The sequence below is a fragment of the Rousettus aegyptiacus genome, unplaced genomic scaffold (genome assembly GCF_014176215.1).
Source record: "Rousettus aegyptiacus isolate mRouAeg1 unplaced genomic scaffold, mRouAeg1.p scaffold_m13_p_5, whole genome shotgun sequence".
Lineage (NCBI taxonomy): Eukaryota > Metazoa > Chordata > Mammalia > Chiroptera > Pteropodidae > Rousettus > Rousettus aegyptiacus.
Window position 1 is genome coordinate 24615890 of NW_023416308.1, and position 20948 is coordinate 24636837.

Consider the following 20948-nt stretch of genomic DNA (forward strand, 5'->3'; position numbering starts at 1 on the left):
TATTTTAATTTTGCTGTTAAAAATCTCCCCTTTAAAACCTCCCACACTACCCATGAAAAGCATCATAGTTTTTTAGAGTCACATGCTTCTGGTTTCTAAACCCAATTTTCAACTTTCATTTGTCCAACCTGTTCTCCCTGTTTCATTCCTCTTGCTTCACAGTGTTACAATAAAAGTGTATTCCCAAGTATAGACATAAACGAGCAGCAGTGTAAGTCAGGTAGGCAGTTCCACAGTTGTGCCTGGTGCTGAGAAGAAATCTGATTGCCCTTAGGAGAGCTGGTATCTCATCTTCCCACCATCCTTTTGTGATTCATGCATGCCCCTTCTCCTCCATGAACCTAAATTTCCTTGCTGCAGAATGGGAGGAATATTATCTCCTAGCCATCCTGTAGCAAAGAGGAAGGAGTTAGTAAGGGCAGGGTTGGAATGACTTGGAATCTAGGGAGCAGTCCTGACATCTGCATGGATGAGGGTGAGCTACGTTAACTTGACAACATGGACAGCTGACCATGCTGCCCCATTGCATGTTCTCAAAAGCAAAGATTTACATTTAAAAGGTAAATCCTGCCATCCAGTTTCTAGAATTAGCAAACCAAGAATTAGTAGAAGGAACTTGAAAGTTGACAAAGGACTCCTTTTCCCCTACTCTATACAAACTTTTAATAAAATAATTATAGATCTACAGAAAGTTGCAAAAAAAGAGTTCAGATATGTTCTGTGTACCAAGTTGACCTTGGTACAATATGTATATATAGTTCTATGTGTGACATTTTCCCACATGTGTTGATTCTATAGACACTCCCACAATCGAGACACAAAACGAATCCATCACCACAACTCCTTGGTGTTCCTCTGTAGAGCCACACTGCACCCCCCTTCACCACCAGCATCATTAATCCCTGCCACCACTAATCTGTTTTCCATCTCTATAACTATGTCATTTTGAGAATATTATATAAATGGAATCACAGCGTGTGGCCTTTTGAGATTGGTTTCTTTTGCTCAGCATAATGGCATTGAGATCCATCCAAGTTGTATGTATCGATAGTTTGTTTCTTTTCATTACTGAGCAGTATTCAATGGTATGGATGTACCACAATTTGTTTAACTATCCTCCTATCAAGAAACATTTGGTTGTTTCCAGTTTTTTTTTTTTTTTTTTTTTGAGGTTATAGGCTATACAGGACATTATGTACAGGTTTGTATGGACAGAAGTTTTCATTTGTCAGGAATAAATGCCCAGGACTGCAACTAATGGGTTGTATGGCAAGTATATGGTTAGTTTTTTAAGAAAGTGGCAGCATGCATTTGGATCAAGTTTTTACTCCTCTTTGGCAGGTGGGCGGTAAAAATTCAGGCTTCCTATTTGGCCTAGGTTGCTCCCCCTGCAGCGTGAGGGAAGGGCATCTCATTACTGCTTGGAGAGTGGGTGTTCTCACTCCCTACTGTGCCTCTATTCTCCCAACCCTGCATGGGAGAGGGAGGGTGCCTCCTTACTGCTCCTGATGCAAACTCCACTAACAAGTGGTGGGGGCGAGGTGCTCATTAACCACTGGAAGGTGGTAAACATCCTGGCTTCCTGCTTGGAGTTCTCTGATGCTCCCCGGACAGTAGAGCTCAGGGACACCTCATCACAGCCAGGTACAAACAGAAGTCACTTTGCGTTTGCTGATAGCAGTGGGGGTGGTTCTGCAGTGTTTTCTGTGGCGTTTCTTGTTCCTTTAGCTAGATACGACAAGCTTTTGTTGGCATTTTTGTCTTTTTTTCTTTTTGTTTGTGCCATTGGCTCTTCTGGATTGCTGGCTTCTCCAGCACCCAGCCCAGGATAGATGAAACTAAAGAAACCCAGACAAATCACTGCTGTGTCTTTCCTCAGAGCTCGAGGTTCCTCACTAATTTACCTTCTTCTCTCCAGTTTTTCAGAGTTTCCTTATGTCGTTGCACATATAATGCCCAAGGTTTTCCGTACTTAGCAGGAAGAATAGAGAGAAGCATGTCTATTCCATCTTTGTTCAGAGCCGGAAGTCTGACCAAGGGCTTTTAAAAGACCATTTCTCCTCTAAGAACATAAATATGATCATGTCTCAATCCTCCTTAAAAACCTCTTGTCATAACACCCAAGCATCCAAAGGATAAGATTCCAATCCCTCGACATTGACTTTCAACGCCTTTCATTATCTCATCACAAGTAACAACAGCCACATCTTCTGTGTTCTTCATTGTGCACACATACTCTTCAGCTACACAGAATTTCTCACGTCCCATTTCTTAAATATATCATGCCTTCTCATGCCTTGTGCACACACTAGTGCACATGTACTTTTCATGTCCTACTGTTCTCGACTTGGCATGTCCCCAGTTATACTTCAAACATGCATCTTATGTTACTGTGAAGCCTATCCTGACTCTCCCGAGTAACCCTAGCAGTATGAACATACCTTTATAAGCTATTTCTTTTTTGAGTTGATTTCTTCTACTAGAGCTCTCTGAGGTGGATCTATGTCTCTATGCATCTGTATTCCATTCAACTGTAAATTGTTGAGCTTCAGGGCTGTGCCTTTCTTATTCATCGGTGTATCCTCAGCACATAGCACTGTGCCTGGCACATAGATGGCACTTAACAGGTATTTATTAAATGAACAAGTGAATGGTTAATTTCAGGTACTACAACAACCAAAAATTGTACTCAGCTTGTATGACTAGGCCTCCTGAGACTGCCTCCCTTTTAGCATTATCATATATTCCTTTTAATTTTTCCTCCTGAACAAAGTGACTTTGGGAGACTGTAATAATTTAACCACTTGCCAAATCTGCTCCTCCCTTCTTGAGAGGAAGTTCTGCTTTCAGGTTGTCCTTGTATATACCTGCTGCCTCCTTGCCTGGCTGATAGTGGTAACCAAAGGCCATTCTTCAGGGGATATGAACCATCAGTAAATATGAATAGACCAAAGCCCCTACTCATGACTAATTATATCAAGGCAAGGACTCTCTTTGCCAAGCCCTTTCAGAGCATTGTCTTTTATTGAAAAATAAATCTTTTTGGATACACAGTCACCTTGCTTATCTATGTTTTAAATGTTGGCTGGAAGAAATTGAATAGCAGCCCTTCTTAGTGAGATTTCAACATCTGACATATCTTTAATTTTTATGGCACTTAACTCATACATCCAACTTTGTCAGCCCCAAACTATTCAGCATGTGTTATCTTGATGCTTACAATAACTTAGTGAGTGAAATTGTATACACACACACACACACACACACACACACATACCCCCATATGTGCACAATCACACACATACACATATGCGCGCACGGGATATTAAAGATGTCACAAATCAAACCTATTCTGTTATACCCATTCACATTATTAAGAACTCTGATCCTTTGACCCCTATATTTTGTATTATCCAATATCTAGCCAATATCTGATCCTAATATTATATATAAGCTCATGCTTATATCTGATCCTAATATTATAAATAAGCTCATGCACACATACCAAACTTACTTAATGTTGCCAAGCACATTTTACATGCAAAATTTTAAATTCTTACAGCCACCATGCAAAGCAGATGTCATCATCCACATCTTACAAATGAGGAAACTGAGGTTCTGAAAAGTAGTAGCATCTGAACAATGCCTCAAAACCCATGTTCTTTTCACTATACCACTTGTCCTCTTAATGAAGAACCTAAACATGAAATTAAATCTTTAAAAGGTTGAATAATTTCTATTTCTCCTAATATTCCCAACTCCAACTCCATTGATCAAGGATCTGGGTCTTGATTCTATCACAAAAAAGCATGCTAGTCTCTGTTAAGTAAGACAGAAGTAGAAGGAGACAGGTGTGTTCAAAGAATGATGCTTGCGTGTGTGCAATGCAATGTTGGGCTTCTTTTGCCCAATGGCTTATTCTTACAGTGCTTGTTCTCATAGATTTTCAGTCCCTTTGAAAAAACCAGGGAGGGCACTTGTTGCCATGTCTAAAAGGGCCTCAGCAGATAACTGGCTGCCCAAAATGTCACGTGAATAGTCAGTGAAGCTTCCCAGTAGTAGGAACTGGTATTTGGTAGGCAAAAAGGCCATTAACTGCCAGTTCCTGTCTTGTAAGTGTCTGATACTATGAAACCATAGTAAGCAGTTTTGAAAATCACATAAGTCTATCCGCAACAAGAACTGAGAATCTTTTCCTTTAGTTTCTGATTCAGTTTATCTGTTTCCTCATTTCCTTCATATTCTGCTGTCCCTATCCTGCAGGGTTTGAGGAGGTGGGGCAAAAGGGGTGCCGGATAACAGGAAGGCAGGGCAGGAGCGGAGAGTTTGTGTAGATGAGTGAAGACAGTGTCTGGGCCCTAGCATTATTCTCTGGCTCTCTCCTGAGCAGCAGGAAGCAAAGAGATTGCCAGCTTACCCACAGGAGTGACCGAGGAACATTGGCAGTAGTGTTCCAACTGTCGCCCTGACCCCTGAACAGGGATATGTGGCTGGAATTCCCAGGAAGTAACTGAGTTGAGGCAAAGACTATCTCAGGACTGGCCCTGCTCCCGGCTGCTTGTTGGCACTCCATGAATAATAATCGCCCCACTGTAAGGGCACATTCTCAAAACCTCTCTGAGAGTTCCGGCCCCTGGAAGGCACAAATACAGTGTCTCCATAGAGGAGCGAAAATGAGCAATCATGAGCCTTATTCCTTGGCTTCTCTGCCAGAAATGGAAAGACAAGTGTTCCATACTATTGGAGTCTGGATAGCACCTCTGGAGCCCTGGAGATGGTCCTTTCTCTTCCTCTGGTGAGGTCCATGCGCTCCTCCTGTGTAGCATCAAGTAACTGCAGCTGCTTCCTTGGCTTATTTGTATTCCAACTTCACCCTTTTGTTAGCCCTTTAGAAACAGGTATCTGTCTTCCTGCGGATAGTAACTCATCATTCTAGTTTGCTTTCCATCACTTAACCTTTCAGGTTTAATGTCTGTTGGGTGTTACTGACCCCAGAGTTTGTTCATCACACATTCTAGGACAGCGAGTATCTCCTGGGATTGTCCTGGGCAAACCAGGACATATAGTCAACCTTCCCCAGATGGATAAGAATGAAATGAATGTCCATCTGGGCATAGGCTGTGGTGTATTAAGGATTAAGTTAGCTGCTATTAGCTGTGCTCTTCCTTTGGTATTTGCCTCTCTGTACCTTTTATTACCTAGTATTGGCTCGGTGCCCCCTTCTTTCCGCTCTATCCTTCTGCCTCCTGGCCTCTTCCTGTTGCTGTCTTCATTTTTGCCACCGACTCCCACCCTGACTGCCTGGCATTCACAGAGGGCTTTACCACTCACTCACCCTCTCTTTGTTCCGTTCCAACACTGGTAGCAGCCAAGCCCATATTCTGGGTCCTAACCTGTTTGGCGGAGCCTTTGCTCCACTTCGACGGGCTTGAACTTAGGGCCTGGGCACTCCTAGGAATTAGGGGCAGGGCGGGGTCAGGGCTGAAAGCCATTTGCACAAACACAATTCTATTTTATGTTCTATTAACAATTTTGTTCTCGGGGCGAATGCTTCTCTCTTCTACCCTTAGGTTCATATCCAAAGATCTCACAGTATCTTCTTATTATAGGTGGAAATACCCTGGGAATTTGAGGAGCACTGTTAAGAGCAGAGAATCCTCTGCCCCAGACGGGCCCTTCGCTGCCTCCAGAAGAGACAGCAGGAATGGCTGTGGCGCTGCGACCGGGAGGCGATGCGGAGGCCAGTCTCTCTGTGAGGGGCGTGGTGGGTCTTGTCTTGCTCAGCACATGTTCTGGAGTATGAGTGGAACAGGAAGCTTCTGTCTGGGCCGGGAGGTATGTTTGGAACCAGCGTCCTAACTCTCTGACAACCCCCCCCCTTCCGCCCCACCCCGCGCCCCAAGGGACACCCGTACTCAGAGGTGTGATGTGGGGACCACCGAGCATCAGCTCTAGCCCCCCAGCGTGCATCAGTTTCTCGTCCGTGTCGGGGCCACCACTTCTCCGGACAGGAAGGCGCCGCAGGAACAACTGCGACTGACGGATCGGGTCGTCACGTAGAGCTGAGAAGTGTGGGATCCCGCTTTCGGTTCCCGCGGGGAGTGAGTGGGCAGCGCCGGGCTGCAGCGGCCCCTGAAGCTGCGGTGCGCTACGGGTCCCCAGCCCCGGGCAAAGCAGGAGAGAACCAGGGGCTGGCATCTCCGCTGGAGGATGGGCAGTCGGTTTGCGCTGGGCCGGACCCCGAGGGCGGTCAGGTGCAAGGGGGCGGGGGCTCCGGGCCTGGGACTGCGGGGCCGGGGCGGGCGGGCCGGCGGGGCATTTAAACCCTGCTGCCGCACGGCTCTGCACCCTCCTCGGTCTACCTCGCCACTTGCCTCGGGCAGCCGCCAGCAAGATGCGGTCCTCCTTGGCTCTGGGCATCCGGTTCCTCCGCGCCTTCTCCAGGGACAGCTGGTGAGCGGGGCTGCGGGAGGGAAGCGCGCCGGCCCCACAGCTTCTCTTAGGCCGGGGCAGCCGGCAGGGAACCTGGGGACCAGGACCCGGTGGCGGGCAGCGGGCAGCGGCCGCAATGAGTCTGGGCTCCTTCAGCGGCGCCGGCAGGAAGGTGAAAATAGATGCCTGGCGCCTGGGTGAACATGTACTTGCGGGCCAGGAAACCGAGACCTGGGTGGTGGAGTTGCTGAAAAGTGGCCTTTGGAGTCGTGGAGTGTCCCTTCTGGTCTTTTTTTGCCCTTGGATAATGCAAAGGCCAGAACTCAGCGGTCCTGGGAGCTTGCCTCGAGAGGCTCCAGGACTCGAGGGACCCCGCGGGGAGGAGGGCTCACCTCTCAGATCAGAGGGGCAGCAGCTCCTCAGCCGGGTAGTCGCCCCCAGTAGGAGAGCCGTGTCCATAGTAGCTTTCCTCCTGACCAAGGGAGCCCCGAGGAGGCCACTCAAGGCGGGGGCGGGGTGGAGGGAAGGACAGAACTTTCAGGAGAGGGCACACACTGGAGCAGTTTGCTTGGTCTGCACAGTTTTTTTTTTTTTTTTTTTTAATATTGTGTTAGTTGCCATCATTTACAAATTATAAATTTCAACATAAATAGCCAGATTCATGTCTTCTCTTGAAAAACAGATGATGTAGCACTACCAGGCCTAAATTGCCAAATTTTATTAATAGAACTTAAGGCGTCCTCATTAGAAAGGGCAGGTGCTCTTAACATGGCTAACTTGTTCTGGTTTAAAAATGGAAAATTCCACATTTCCATCCCTCAATCCTGGGCAAATCGGGAAGGTTGGGTACCCTGGGCACTTTCCTATAGGTGACAGTCTTCATCACTTCCAGCTTTCTTCACTTATTTAGATGATTAATTTGGTCCTTTATGAGCTTGGGACTGTTACTATATCTATATCTATATCTATATATCTATATCTATATCTATATCTATATCGATATCGATATCGATATCTATATATAAATTTTTTTCAGAAAAAGATACAGCCTGACTCTCGCAAGGATATAAAAATGAACATGTGTTAAGATTTTATTTTATTCATAATGATGGATCCAAAAGATGTTAAAATCAGTTCAAAAGAAAATCTAGTGGTGGTGGGGTGTGGAATGGGGAGTTATTATTTAGTGGGGACAGAGTTTCAGTTTGGGAGGATGAAAATCTGGAGATGGATGTCATGGCTGTACGGCAATATGAAGGGAGTTAGTGCTACTGCACTGTTCAATTAATTGTTAGAATGGTAAATTTTATGGTCCATATATTTTACCACAATTTAAAATAGAAATTATACAAAGAACATGCCCATTTATAAATCAGGAATATTGAGGCAAAACTGGTCTTTCCACAAGTTGGGAGAAAAGACTATTGAAGTTCTATGAGTTCACAGACATATTTTGTATGATTTAATTTCTTACCACTTCAAAGCATTGTAAAATAGCCCAAGGTTAATTAGATGCTAGAATCAGATAACCTGGAGAGGAGACCTCTAGATGATGCACAGTTTTCCAGTGAAACACAAAATTTTTTCTGCAGTCTTCCCTGCTTTGATCAAAAATAGTCACAAAAAGATTATTCTTGGTCATAAAATAAAGTTGATCTCATTAGATTTGATCTGATTGTATAGGTGCAGCAAGAGTGTTAATTTATAATACAGGCCTTGTTAAGTTTGCTCTGCTGGAAGTTTTCATAAGGAATCTTAGATTGGACTTCTAAAAGTTTGTTATTATTTACTGTTCTGAATTAGGAAGCTAAGTCAAGAAACTCTCTCCACTAAGTTTTATCTGCTGTACTTTTATACATTTGGTAAATTCTTCTCTTCTCAAGGTCCCCAAAATATTCTAAGTTTTTTGGGCTGGCCAGAAAGTGACCTTCCTTATTTGCCTGTAAGGAAACACAGTAAGCCAGTTTTCTTGGGAGGGTTTATATTTGTATTGGCTCAATACAGTTGACCTTAAAAGGGGCTGGTTATATCTGATTAAATTAGCATCATTATCAATTACTACATTCCAGGGAAGGCCTGGGTTGCACAACCAATTTATCTAATTATGCCCTGCTTTAAAAAAAAAAAAAAAGAGGACAGATTCTTATTGAACTTTTGCAAATAACCTTATTGCTATGAAAAGCCAAGAAGACTCAACAAAAGTTCTTGGATTCTGGGGAATCAGGTAGGGAGATAAGATATTTACAAATGTTTCATTTCAGTTTACAAAACAGAGTCTACTAAATTGTTATGGGTTATGGATAGCTTAAGAAGAAAGGGAAAGAGCTTCCTTATATATCCAGAAAACAGAACACCAGAACAACACCAACAATATTCCAAACACAAACAGCAGTCATCCCTCATCAGTTTATTTTTGCTCTGCTGAATCAGATTAACAATCTCATAGACCTGTCTGCTTCTTGACTACAGAGTTTTGGAAACCCTGACTCAGCCCATTGGCATGTCTTTAAAGATGTCTAAGTGATGCCATTAGAAGCTTGTGCCCAAGAGCAAGTGCCTGGTACAGTGCTTTCCTGAGACAGTTCTTCGTTGTTAAAGATAAAATCTTTGGCCTGTAACTGATTACAGAGCCTTTAGGAAGTATCAGAATAATAATAATAATAAAAAAACTATCTGTGGGTGACAAAGACCTAAAAAGGCATGGATTAATTTATGACCGATAACATCTTACAGCTTCTCATTAGTAGCAGGCTGATAACCGATATTCAATAAAATTTTGTCATTTTAACAGAGAAAACCAGATTCTACGTTTGCATTGACATAACATTTGATACTAAAGCAACCACAACCTTTTAAAAAATATAAATAAAATAAAAACTGAGCCAGCTTTGACAAACTTAAGTGCTTCTTTTCAGACTCATTTGTATATACTACAATTCAAGGCAAATCAAAGTCCCTTTCCACAAACCTACAAATTTATCCATTCAGATTTTGTCCTTCATTGTCCTTTTTCTTATTATGGAACAAACGGTCATTTTACTTTAGGATAAAACTTCTCTTTTTTTCTCAATAAACATAAACACATCTCATTACAGAGTATCCAAAGTTGTGCCTCTCTGCCACTAATGTGCCTAGTAGAGTCTTTTTATTCATAGATATTAATTATACCCTTTAACCAAAGTAATTTATATTTCAGAGAAAATGGGGGACAGGGAGGGTCTCTAATTGTAAACAGCCTGTCTCACACCAGCATTTTAGAAGAGCTCGCGAACACACACGACACGATGTGTCATTCACATACTTCTTAGAGTGGGAGTCCAACCCCTGTGTCCTCCCGCGTCTCCCAGGCTTAAGACAGATCTGGCCTGGAACCCTCTCACCACTGCGAGCCTTGTGCAGTTAACTTCTCTAAGCCTCAGTTTCCTCATCGGTAAAAGTCCAATGGGTTCTAGAGGATAAACGTGGTATGTGGACTTTCTTACCCCCTGCAGCTGATGGGGAGTGCTCCTGCTTCTTTCGTCGTGAGTGTAGGTTTGGACTCCTATCAAACACTAAATGCCAATGTAGTTTCTACTGTTTGCACATTATTATGTTGAGCTCTGAGGTCACGAAGGTAAGTAAGACCTGGTCCTACCTTCTCCAGTCAAAGAATTAGGCTGGAGACAGGGTGTGTACTCTTATCATCAGAGATACTGCTTCGCATGTCTCCAAGTTGGGCGTATAAGTGAAGTGAAGAAAGCAGATGTGGCTAGACTGCCTAGGCATATCTAAGGCAGATTGGGCTTGAACTTTGGATTCCTCATCTATAAAGTGAGAATATTAATAATACCCACCTAATAAGATTGTTGTAAAGATTCATCGAGATGCAATGTGCAAAGTACTAGATCAATGCCAGGCTCATGTTAAGCACTGGATAAACATTAATTATTGACTACTACTTTCTTTGCTTTTTCTACTACTTTGCATCAGGCCTTGTTTATTGGTAGTTCACTGCAAGGTTTCCCCCACCTAACATATGGGTAAGCTACTTCTTGAGAAGCTATGTTGCTTGTCCAGCATCGCACAACTCATAAATGGCTGACCTGGAGTATGAATCCAGGTTAGCCTGACTCCCAAACCCCTGTCTTTCCAAGTCCCTGTCCTCCAGATGAGAGGGTGGAAGGGGGAAAAGATCACGTGACAGTTTGGCCTTAGACAAATTACGTAATCTCTCTAAGGCTCTGGGTCCTTGTCTGTAAAATGGAAATAACAGTGTACCTTTACCACGGGGTTTTGGTGAAATGAAATGAGAAGACATTTAAAGCACTTAGCCCAGTGCTCAGCTTCCAGTTAGCACTTGGTAATTGCTAGATGCTTGTGAGTTTCTTTGGAGAGATTCCCCACTTCATTAGGAGGAAAAGGTAGCATGTGAGTTGGTGGAGCTGGAGGTGTTATGAGCAGAGAGAGGTTGAGAAACAAAGGCCTGGAAGTGACGGTGCTGCCTGTCTATTCAAGACAGTAACATGTAGCTGCAGCTGCAGGAGCTCAGGGTGCTGAAGGAGAATCTCTAGTTCCTGGAGATGAGGCCAAGAGGCAGGCAGCACGAGTGTGCAAGCAAAAGTCAGGGGCTGCGGAGCTTCCGCCCTTCCTTTTCCTGTCAGACCCTCTGTGTTGGAATGGGGTGGATAGCTAGTTCATGGCGTTTCAGAGTCCTTCCCAGCCCTGGGCCTGGCCAGTGTCCTGCCTTCTGTGCTAGCGTCTGTGTGAGCATGTCTGGGGTCAGCTGGCAACATGAGCATCTTGCCAGAGAGATGATGGGGGGCTGGTGTTTATAGGGCCGGGCCTTTTTCCTGAGGCCCTGTGATAGGGAACAGCTCAAGAAAGGGAGGAGAGAAGCCTGTGGGATGAGGCACCAGCTGGATGAGCAGGAACGGGGAGAGGGAAAGGCTGGAAAGAAAGCTGACGCTGTGAACTCACCTTACTGTTTTTCCCCAACACTGGACTGTTTCCCTGTGAGCCGGAAAGGCCAGGGCTGGCTAGTGGCTGCTGCTAGGATGAACGGCTCTGCCCTCAGAGTCTGCCGAGGGCTCACACTGCCAGAGCCGTTGTTATCTCATTTAATCCTTATAATAGTTGTGTGTGGCAGGAGTTTATTACCTTATTTAAGAAAAGTTAAAGTGAGGCTTAGAAAGGTTAAACAAGTTGCCCAAGATCACAGTAAGCAGCAGAAACAAGAAATTAAGACTCAGCCTCTTTTGGTCTAAGTCTAACATTCTTTTCCCTATTCTGTGATGGCCTCAGAGCAGGGGCCCCAATGCTGCCAAGACAGTTTTCTCTTGTCTTGTTTTCCTGGTAACTGCACAGAGGTATCTGGTAAGAGTAGCAGAAAGGGCTTCTTAAAATGAACTTTGATAGCGAGAAGCTGCTGTGACAAGGAAGGAGAACCTGGAGCAGAACCTGGAGAGCTGAGCCCATTATCCTTGCCCCATTCCTGCTGCCTCCCAGGTCAGGGCTGGTCCTGCAGAGCACAGGGGCCTGCGGCTCCCCTCCCCCACCCCCTCGCATGGTTGCCGCCCTCTCCCCCAGCAGCTCTGCTTTCTCTTCCGCCCTGCAGTTTCCTCTTTCCATCCTTACAGAGCAGATGGGTGTGCACCTCCCTGCCTTTGGGTGGGGCTATCTGACTCAGGCCCCATGCACTGGTCTAGAAGGCAGCAAGGGTTTGGTAATGGTCTAAGTGGTTGGCCGAGGCCTTATTTTTTCCAGTCCAGCTGTACCAGTGAGCGCTGAGATGAGAGTGGAGCTGTCTGAGAGGAACAGAACTGAGGACAGACCCCAGGGGACAGTGCCCCCATTTGATTATCTCTGAGCTGGTGTTTGGGGTGGAGCGGGAGTGGGCAGTGTTACTGCTCTTGCCTTGTTTGGCCTCTGGTTCATGCCTCATTCCCTGGATCCTCCATGCTCAGAAGATGTGGACAAGTGTGAAGCGTGGGGCTAGGCATCCAGAGAATCCTGAGAGGAAGACCATCATCCTACCTCCCTGAGCAGGACACGGCTCTGCCATCAGCAACACATTTTCGTCTGTGCTATTTGCGTAGACTTTCTTCAGAAGAAAGGCCAACTCAATACCCATTGACCACCTCTTCCAAACCCTATCAACTGTTCCCAAGTTATGCCCATCGCCCGAACAAAATCTTCTGCTAAAACTTAAAGCCATGTCTTTACATTCTGTCTGAGCATGCAGGGTCCCGTTACTTAGCTTCCTGCTCAAAGCAAAACAATCTATATTTTTCTCTTTTCCTAAAAAAAAAAAAGATCATTATTTTATCTACTCATTTATTCTATAAAGTCCTGGGCTTCTCGTGGCTACTAGCCAATGCCTCCCTCTTTTAGGAAGGACCTTGAGGCCAAGCCCTGAGTCAACTTGATCTCTCTGAGCAAGTGTCCAAGTCCCAGCTGGAGGAAGGCTAACAAGTAGAGGATTCTTTGGGCTAGCTCTTTGCCCCAAGAGGGCTTCATGTCCTCTGTGCTCAGAGGCCCTCCCAGACCTGGCTTGTCCCTGTTCCATCTTGGACACTGAAGGCCTGGCTCAGGATTCTACCCTGTGGTGCCCGTCCCAGGCTGGCCTTTCCCACCAGGAAATCTCTCGGTGGCAGTAGAAGATTTGGCAAGGGTGGGCTGGTGGCACTGTTATTACTAGCCTGTTTCTTATTGTTCCCAGCCCTCTATCCTTTTCAGAGCTGCTGAATCTCAGAACAGACACATCTAAGAATAGGCCACTAAGTCTATTTCCTCAGGGCAAGTACAAAGGTCACTTGCAGCCACAGCCAGCCCGACCTGTCATATGGCCGCCTGAGCGGCCCTAGACCTCGGTTAGCAGCCCCTGGTTGAGGCGGGGAGGGGTGGGGATTGATCGATGAGGAATTTGAAGCCCCATTGGCCTTCCACTGGGATAGGGACTGTCAGCAATGCGGATGCAACGGAAGGAGGGGGCATGCAGGGACTGGGGATGACTGGCTGTGTATCCACCTGAGAAAGGGGCCTCTTCCCGCCATCTCCTACGGTTAGTGTCCCCCTACTGTGCTGTTTCTCGTGATTTCCTGTTGTTGTACTGGTAGTAGGTAGTGGGTGGTAGAGGGTTTTTTGTTTGTTTTTTATCTGTCGCTGCTTTGGGACAAATTGTTCTCGTCCCCACCTCAGAAGCATTCCTAGTGCAAAGCCTTCACATGGTCAATAAAGCCATTATCACGATCCTTTGAAAGAATAAGTTGGACTGTCAGCTAACAATTAAGAGATAGCCCATCCACCTCTTTATCTGACTTGGTTACTCAGTAACCAGTGCCAGGTAGGGGAAGGCGGAATTCTAAGAAATGTCACTTCTTGCCAACAAAGACTTAGAGGCTCATGGGGTGACCAGCCCCACCGGGACCAGTCTGGCGGCCTCGCCGCACACGTTGCTCGGTCTTTGCTTCGTTCCAGGCCAGCCTGGCCCAGCGCTCGGGCTGCCATCCTTCCCCCTCGCAGCCACCCTGGGGTAGCTCAGCAAAGCTCAGCTGTTTATATTTGCCCCTCTGGGGCCTCTTGATTCTGCAGGAAGGGCTTTTGAGAAGAGAAGTGAAACCTGCGGTTCTGTGTGCTGCAGGAGTGTGTCAGCTGTCTTTCCTGTGAATTATTGTGAGCGTGGCAGCCTTGGCCTCAGCTTAGCCCAGCCTTAACCTGACGGATGTCCTCAGTCTCCTCTGGACTGTGACAGCTTGGCCTTTTTCTCAAAACTGCTGACGAAGTAGAACATAAACAAGACTGGACTATATGCTCTGATCTCTTCCCTCTGTCACTCTCAGTCCAGGCATGAAGTCCCAGAGAAGGCCAGTGCCAGGCCTAAGATGACATAGTGCAGTTGAGGACCTCCTGTCCCCCAAGAATCATGACTGCCCTGCTCTTTTGGTTGTCAGATTTTCTACTGGGGGCTGGGGTAAGAGCTGGGTGAAAGGGTAGGCCAGGCCCCCGGAGGAGGACGAGGCTGGAGTTGTACAGGTCAGGATGTCAGTGTGGACCTCTGCTGAGCTGCCCTGTCTGCTCCAGCCTGTGGGTGGGCCCCAGCAGGCGGGAAACTCTGCTCTGCCTCACTGCAGGCTTCCCCAGAGACACTGCAGCCTGCCCCAGGCAAGGTGAGGGCACTAGTAGCTCGCCTAGCCTAGGTACATGTGCCGGGGAAATGGGGAAGGGGGGCATGCTGACCTCCAGATTCCTTCCTTCCAGTGCATCCAGGGTCTGGAACCCCACCACGCGGAGGAGTGTGGTGCCAGCCCCCACCCCTGCCCGCCTCTCGTAACAGAGCAGCACGGGGCTGCCTCAGCCCCCTCCAGCTCTTCTTCCTCGTCTGAAATTTTGAAACAATAGTAGCTGTACACCTAGTGTCAGGAACTTCTAAGATCTGTTGTCTGCCTCATCTCACTAACCTGTCAATAACCCCGTGAGAAAGGTCGTGAACTCTCCACTTTTCGGATGAGCAAACCGTGTAAGGAGTGAAGCCAGGTTTTGACCGATTCCTAAGGCCTTGATCTTCTCTCCCATAGACAAGAACTCCCTGAAATGCAGCACGGAGGGTCCCCCGGGTGTCGCTGTGTGCCTTGGGAGGAGCTCGCAGGATGGGAAAGGCAGAGAAAGCCGGCCCGTCCTCAGTGAGGAGGCCCGTCTGGGGCTTCCCAAAGCAATCCCCAGGCTCAGGGTCTCACCCAGCTTCACCTGGGTAGTGTCCAGACCTCTCTGACCCAGTAAATCCCAGCCCCCTTCAATGACTTTCCACCATGGTCACCCTCGAGAGATAGTTTAAACTCTACAACTTGGCACACCTGACCTGTCCCCTGCCTCCTTCCCAGCCGCCTCACCTTTTACGCTTTGCTCAGTCCCACCTTCCAGATATCCTGAACCACGCAGAGTCCTCCAAACAGGTAGTGTTATTTCATGCTCTCTGCTTTTGCACACGCACTTCCCTGTCCCTGGACACGCTCCCTGCCCCAGCACTGGTTGACCCGGCTTCTCCTGCTTGTTTTTGAAGATTCGACTAAAGCCTCAGCTCTAAGAATCCTTCCCGGACACCGCTCCCACCCCAGCTGGGCTCGGCGTCTCTCCTTTGCGCTTCCATGTCAGGCAGGGCTGCCCGTTTTTGCAGAACTGCGGCCTCAATCCTGTCTGTCTCCCCACTTCCCTGGGGAGCTCCCGGAGGGCAGAGGTATCTGTTACGGTATCTCTTGCTCATTGCTGGATCCCTAGAGCGATGCCTACGCCTGGGTCCTGGTGGGCACATGTGTGGATGTGGGTGGGGGAGCAGTCCTGTTTCTGCCGGAGAGAGTCAGGCATTGCCGGGTCTGCTGTTCTGGCACAGCTCCTCCTCCCAGGGTGGGGAAAGGAGTCCACATTGAGAGAGGCATGGAACAGAGAAGGAAGAGCACGGGTGTGTGTGTGTGGGGGACACACACACACACACATACACAGCAGGGGAAAGCCAAGGGAGGGTGGTCTGGGGCCTTCCTAGGTGGGCGGGTCTGGGAGCCTGGCGTTGAATGGTGTGGTGGTGGGAGTCGGGATGGGAGGAAAGGGTGGCTGGCAATGGGGCTGGGCCTTTGGGTCCCTCACTGGCTCCGACCAGCTCCCGGGAGGGCTCAGCACGTCCGCTGAGCTGCAGCCTGGCTTCCTATGCAGCACCGGGCTCCATAGCTGCTGAAGGCCTCCCTGCTGGGCCTGTGGCGGGAGAACAGTCAGAGCCAGGGGCCTCCGTGGGGCCTCCGGGGCTATTCACACCCAGACCACATCTGACCTGTCACCACTCCCGTGGCTGCATCCATGAGGCAGCCAAGATAGGCCAAGTCCCTGGGTCTTAAAAGTGACACCACAGAGACAAGGGTGGGAGTAATATTGTGTTCACCGATCCTTGAGATAGCTGTGGTTGGTGCTCTCATCCATGTGCAAGTGATGAGGAAGCCAGGCGCAGAAAAGGTTTAGGAACTTGCCTTTGGTTACCCAGTAAATTCGAGGCACTACTCAAAGCTTTCAGCTTTTCCCCAGACCGGGCAGACTCCCAGGCACGACACCTGGTTGGAGGTACCTGTAGGGCTATAATCTTCTTCTACCCATTGCTCTTCGGAGAAGGCCAGCTGAGGCACTCCAAGTTCTCCCGGAGAGCTTTCCCTCTCTGTGATTCAGCCATGCACCCTCGGGAACTGGTACCCAGAGGGGCTGGGCTGTAGAAGAGCGTAAAATCCAGACTGAACTTCTTTCTTAACAGAGTGGAGAGCCGCTGAAAAATTTTAAGCCAGGTAATGGAGTTGGTGTGTACTTCATTCTTTTAAGAAGATCAACTGGGGGCAGTGGAGAGAATAGAGACAGAGAACCCGGGCAGGAAGTTCAAGTCCAGGGGTGCAGTGAGTCCAACCTAAATTCAGGCTCTGCTGAAATTCCCCTTCATTTTACAAGCGTCAGCCTTCATGACACATTTGGAGGAAGTGGGTTTGGGTTTTGGAGGCAGATCCCCAGAGAGGGCAGCATGAGCCTGCAGTGTCCTTAAAACCCTTCGGTTCGCAGAGCGGAGGGACTGCCGAGGCCTTCGGGGCCCCGCCCACCCTACTTTTCCAACCTTCTCTGTGAGATCTTTAATGAAATAGGGCTCTGGTTCTTCCTGAATACCTGGCCCTTTCTCCGGGACCAGAGGTTAATTTTAAGGCTCGTTTTCTATGTACTTCCTGGCTCCCAGCTGACTAAGCTCAGCTGATACTCGGCTGGGGAAGCAGACAGTGACTCAGGAGGGCATCGAGGCCCTTCCGCAGACCCTCAGGAGAGGGGGAGCAGCTGAGAGAGCATGGAAACTTCACTGGTGCCTGGATGAGTTGTTCTTTCCATCCCAGACCAGTGCATGAGACGAGAAATGGGGGGTGGGAGGGGGCGCATGTGATGCATGAGCCACAGACGGAAAGGATGACCCTGCTGTCCAGTGGGGTGGACGACGCTGGGTCTAGGAAGAGGACGTAGGTTCTGTCTGCCGCTGCCCCACTGGTGCCGCATTTCCGTCGGTGGTCCCACCGTTGCCGGTATTTTAAAAATGATTTTTCCTCTCTGCTCCCATCTGTCTCGCACAAGCGGACACAAAGGCACCCTGCCCTTAGTGAGCCAAATGAACGTGGAGGTGATGGGAGATGACAAGAGCGGGAGTGTGTTTGCGTTGTCCAGCGTGCTGGTGCTGAGCCCGTTCTGTTGGAAGGCCTCAGGAGCCGGGACCAGGGAGATAGGGCTGCCTGAGCACCCTGGCTTCCGGGCATTGGCTCCCATCCTCCCCTCGGCCTCTGCTCCAAGGAACTTGTGTTTAGAGGGGAGCCCAAAGGTAGAGAGTTGGTGGGGCTGTCGGAGCGGGCACAGGGGGGATACAGGGCGTAGGGTCCGATCTTCCCGCTAATCCAGGTGCCTACTTTTCCTTGCAGGTACCGAGGCTTCATCCTGCTGCTCACCTTCTTAATTTATACCTCTTATCACATGTCCAGGAAGCCCATCAGCATTGTCAAGGTGAGGCTGGCCTGGCGGTGAGGAACAATTCAGGAGATGCTGGGCACCCGCAGAAATAACACTTTAGTCACAGCCTGGAATTGGGCCCAGGGCCATTCTCTTCCCTTACCATGATCGGCGAGCCTGCTTCTTCACCTGGTCGGCTCCCACTTTTAGTAGTTCTTTTTTTCCCGGGAACTTTCCCTAGATACTCTTTTTGAGTTTATTCACCAAGATGGCAGTGTCGGTGGCTACGGGTGAATCGAAAGAGCAGGAGCCCCGGGCTCTGTGGGTTCTGCTCATAGATTTTCCCTGCCCTGCCCTTCACTCAGGGTCTGATGTGGCCACCTGCCCCTACAGCCAGCTCCCGTAGGAGAAGGTACCAGAGGAAGGAGCAAGGAGTCCAGTGGGGAGGCGGTGGTGCTGGTATGGCGGGGCAGGGAGGTCGCTTGCTCCTCTCTGGGCTGAGTGGGCTCTGGGGCTATGAGATGACGCCTGACCTGTTTATCCCATCGCGTGTCCAGAGCCGTCTGCACCAGAACTGCTCAGAATTAATCAGGCCCTTCAACGACACCCACGATCCCAACGACACCACGTGGTGTGACTGGAGTCCGTTTGGTAAGAATGGGGCAAGTTGGTTCCCCACTCCCCGTTCCCTTCCCCAGGAAGGGGCTGTCCAGGGTTGTTGCAGGGACAGCCAAGCAACATCTCTCTCTCTCTCTCTCTCTTTCTCTCTCTCTCTCTCTCTCTCTCTCTCGTCTGCCTTCAGACAAGAGCAATTACAAGGAGTTACTGGGGGCTGTGGACAATGCCTTCCTCGTGGCCTATGCCATCGGCATGTTCATCAGGTAAGACAGAGGCAATGCCTGTGACCACCGCAGAGCAGGGTGGTTCAGAGCTGCTCCCTCTGCTAACTATCCCAGAGGTAGCCGGGTCAACGTGAAAAAGGTAAGGGCTCTCCAGGTGGAAATAAGACCAAGACTTCTGCATGTGCCATCAGCCCGCAGCCACCCTCGTTTTCTTCCTGGGTCCCTGAGCCTGCTCTTTCGCCTGGCCGACTCCCACTTTTAGTAGTTCGTTTTCCTAGAAAGCCTTTCCTGGATGCTTCTTCTGAGTTATTCACTCAGATGTCAGTGTCGGTAGTATAGCTAGAATATGCTTTGTCCTGGATCAGGATCCTTCAAGGGTGGCCCTGGACACAGAGATGGTTAGGAAACCCCGTCCTGTTCTGGCCTTAAATTAGCACGGCGGGTATGGCTTTTACACAACAAGCGTGGTGCTTGTCACCATGGAATCAAAGGTGAATTAAGGCAGCTACCGCCTTCAACAAGCTCACAGCCTAATGGGATGACCGAGATTCATCAGTGGCTAGTTACAAACAGTGTGGTAGCTCTGACAGAGGTGGCTCCAGGGCGCTCTGGGGGCTCAGAGAGGCGATTACTTAGTCTGAGCTGGGATTAGAGAAGGGAGCTTAAGGCAGGCTTCTTGGAGGAGATGATACTTGCACTGATGCAGAGCAATTGGATTTGGTGGTGGAAAAGAGGCTCGGCAGGAGGAATGGCATGCACAAAGTAAGGGAGCATCAAACAGCATGATCTGGAGAGGTGGGGGACCAGTAGCAGGTTGACCAGAGTGTAAAGATCGAAGGGGGTCGTAGGAGACGGGGCCGAAGAATGAGGTCATGCGTGCCAGGCCTCGGGCACAGGAGAGCACTGAGGGGTCTTACTCAGGGCGTCACGGTCAGATTCGCATTTCAGACGGGTCACACTGAGGGGAATGGAAGGCAGACTGAAGGCCTGGTCATGCTCAGGAATGGATTGGTAATCGTCCAGCTAAGTTTTGAGGAACGCTTGAGTTAGAACAGTAGAAATGGGAATGGAAAAAAGGTGACACGCTGGAGAACTATTTAAAAGCAGAATGGGCGGGTTTTGCAGATCTAATGTGAAGGGTGGGAAGGAGAGGCAGGAAACTGAGGTAGCTCCCTGGTTTTTGGCTTGAGGATGGCGGTGCCAATCCCTCCGATGAGGGCGTAGGACGAGGGAATGGGTGGGGGAAGGAATGGAGGCAGAGAGCTGAGGAGTGCAGATAGCGGGGGTTAACTGCAACTCCAACTCTCTCTTCCCCAGTGGAATTTTTGGGGAGCGGCTCCCCCTCCGTTACTACCTTTCAGCAGGAATGCTGCTCAGTGGCCTTTTCACCTCGCTCTTTGGCCTGGGATATTTCTGGAACATCCACGTGCTCTGGTACTTTGTGCTCATTCAGGTATGAGCCTCCATCTTGCTCTTGGGCCTCTGTTCCCAGCACAGACAAGACCCTGGGGGCTCTAGTCCTTATCAGCCGCCCCCAGGTCATGGCTGATTGGGGCCCTGCACACCCTGCCCTGCCCAGGGCTCCTCTATAATGCTCCGCAGAGTCCGACTCTCCACCTCCCAGGGTCACGCATTTGCTCACTCCCTAAGCCTACGCTGAGCACCACCTTGAGGTCACCCGAGATGCCTGACAGGCTGGGGTTCTGCAGCCAGAGGGCAATAGGGGGTGTCTGTGTGTGAGGGAAGGCATTTGTGGTGTGGTCTGTTGGGGGTGCCCCTCAACCATGATACTGAGGGGTCAGAGAAGGGAGTTGGCAGCATGACCCGGCCTGTCTCAGCTGCCTCCTCTCTCCCTGCAGATCTGTAATGGTCTCGTCCAGACCACAGGCTGGCCCTCGGTTGTGACCTGCGTTGGCAACTGGTTCGGGAAGGGGAAGTGAGTGTGACAAGGGAGCGGGACTGGGAGGTTCCCTGGGAGGGCTGGGGTGGTGAGGGGGCCACTCGTGGCACCCTCATGTGATTTCAAGGTGAGAGTTTAGAAACTTGCCTTCATCTTGATGACTTTCACATGCTGAGTAAGATACACACAGTTTAGTGACGAAAAAGCAGTATCGATTTTCCATTAATTAGGTTTTAACCCATGAAACAGCAACTTTAGTTATGCTTTTTCCTTATACTAGATAAATTTCCATTTTGCAT

General features: G+C 48.8%; 1 protein-coding gene across 1 annotated transcript in view; it reads left to right on the forward strand.

The window, feature by feature from the left end:
- The first annotated feature begins 6302 nt into the window (after nt 1–6302).
- The window catches only part of SLC37A2 (solute carrier family 37 member 2), a 29124-nt gene continuing 14478 nt past the window's right edge, over nt 6303–20948 (forward strand). Inside the window, exons 1-6 of the mRNA XM_016122645.2 lie at nt 6303–6453; nt 17880–17961; nt 18465–18558; nt 18710–18788; nt 20067–20202; nt 20609–20685. Of these exons, the coding sequence (XP_015978131.1) occupies nt 6395–6453; nt 17880–17961; nt 18465–18558; nt 18710–18788; nt 20067–20202; nt 20609–20685 (527 nt within the window). The 5' untranslated portion in view covers nt 6303–6394. The remainder of the gene's footprint in view (nt 6454–17879; nt 17962–18464; nt 18559–18709; nt 18789–20066; nt 20203–20608; nt 20686–20948) is intronic.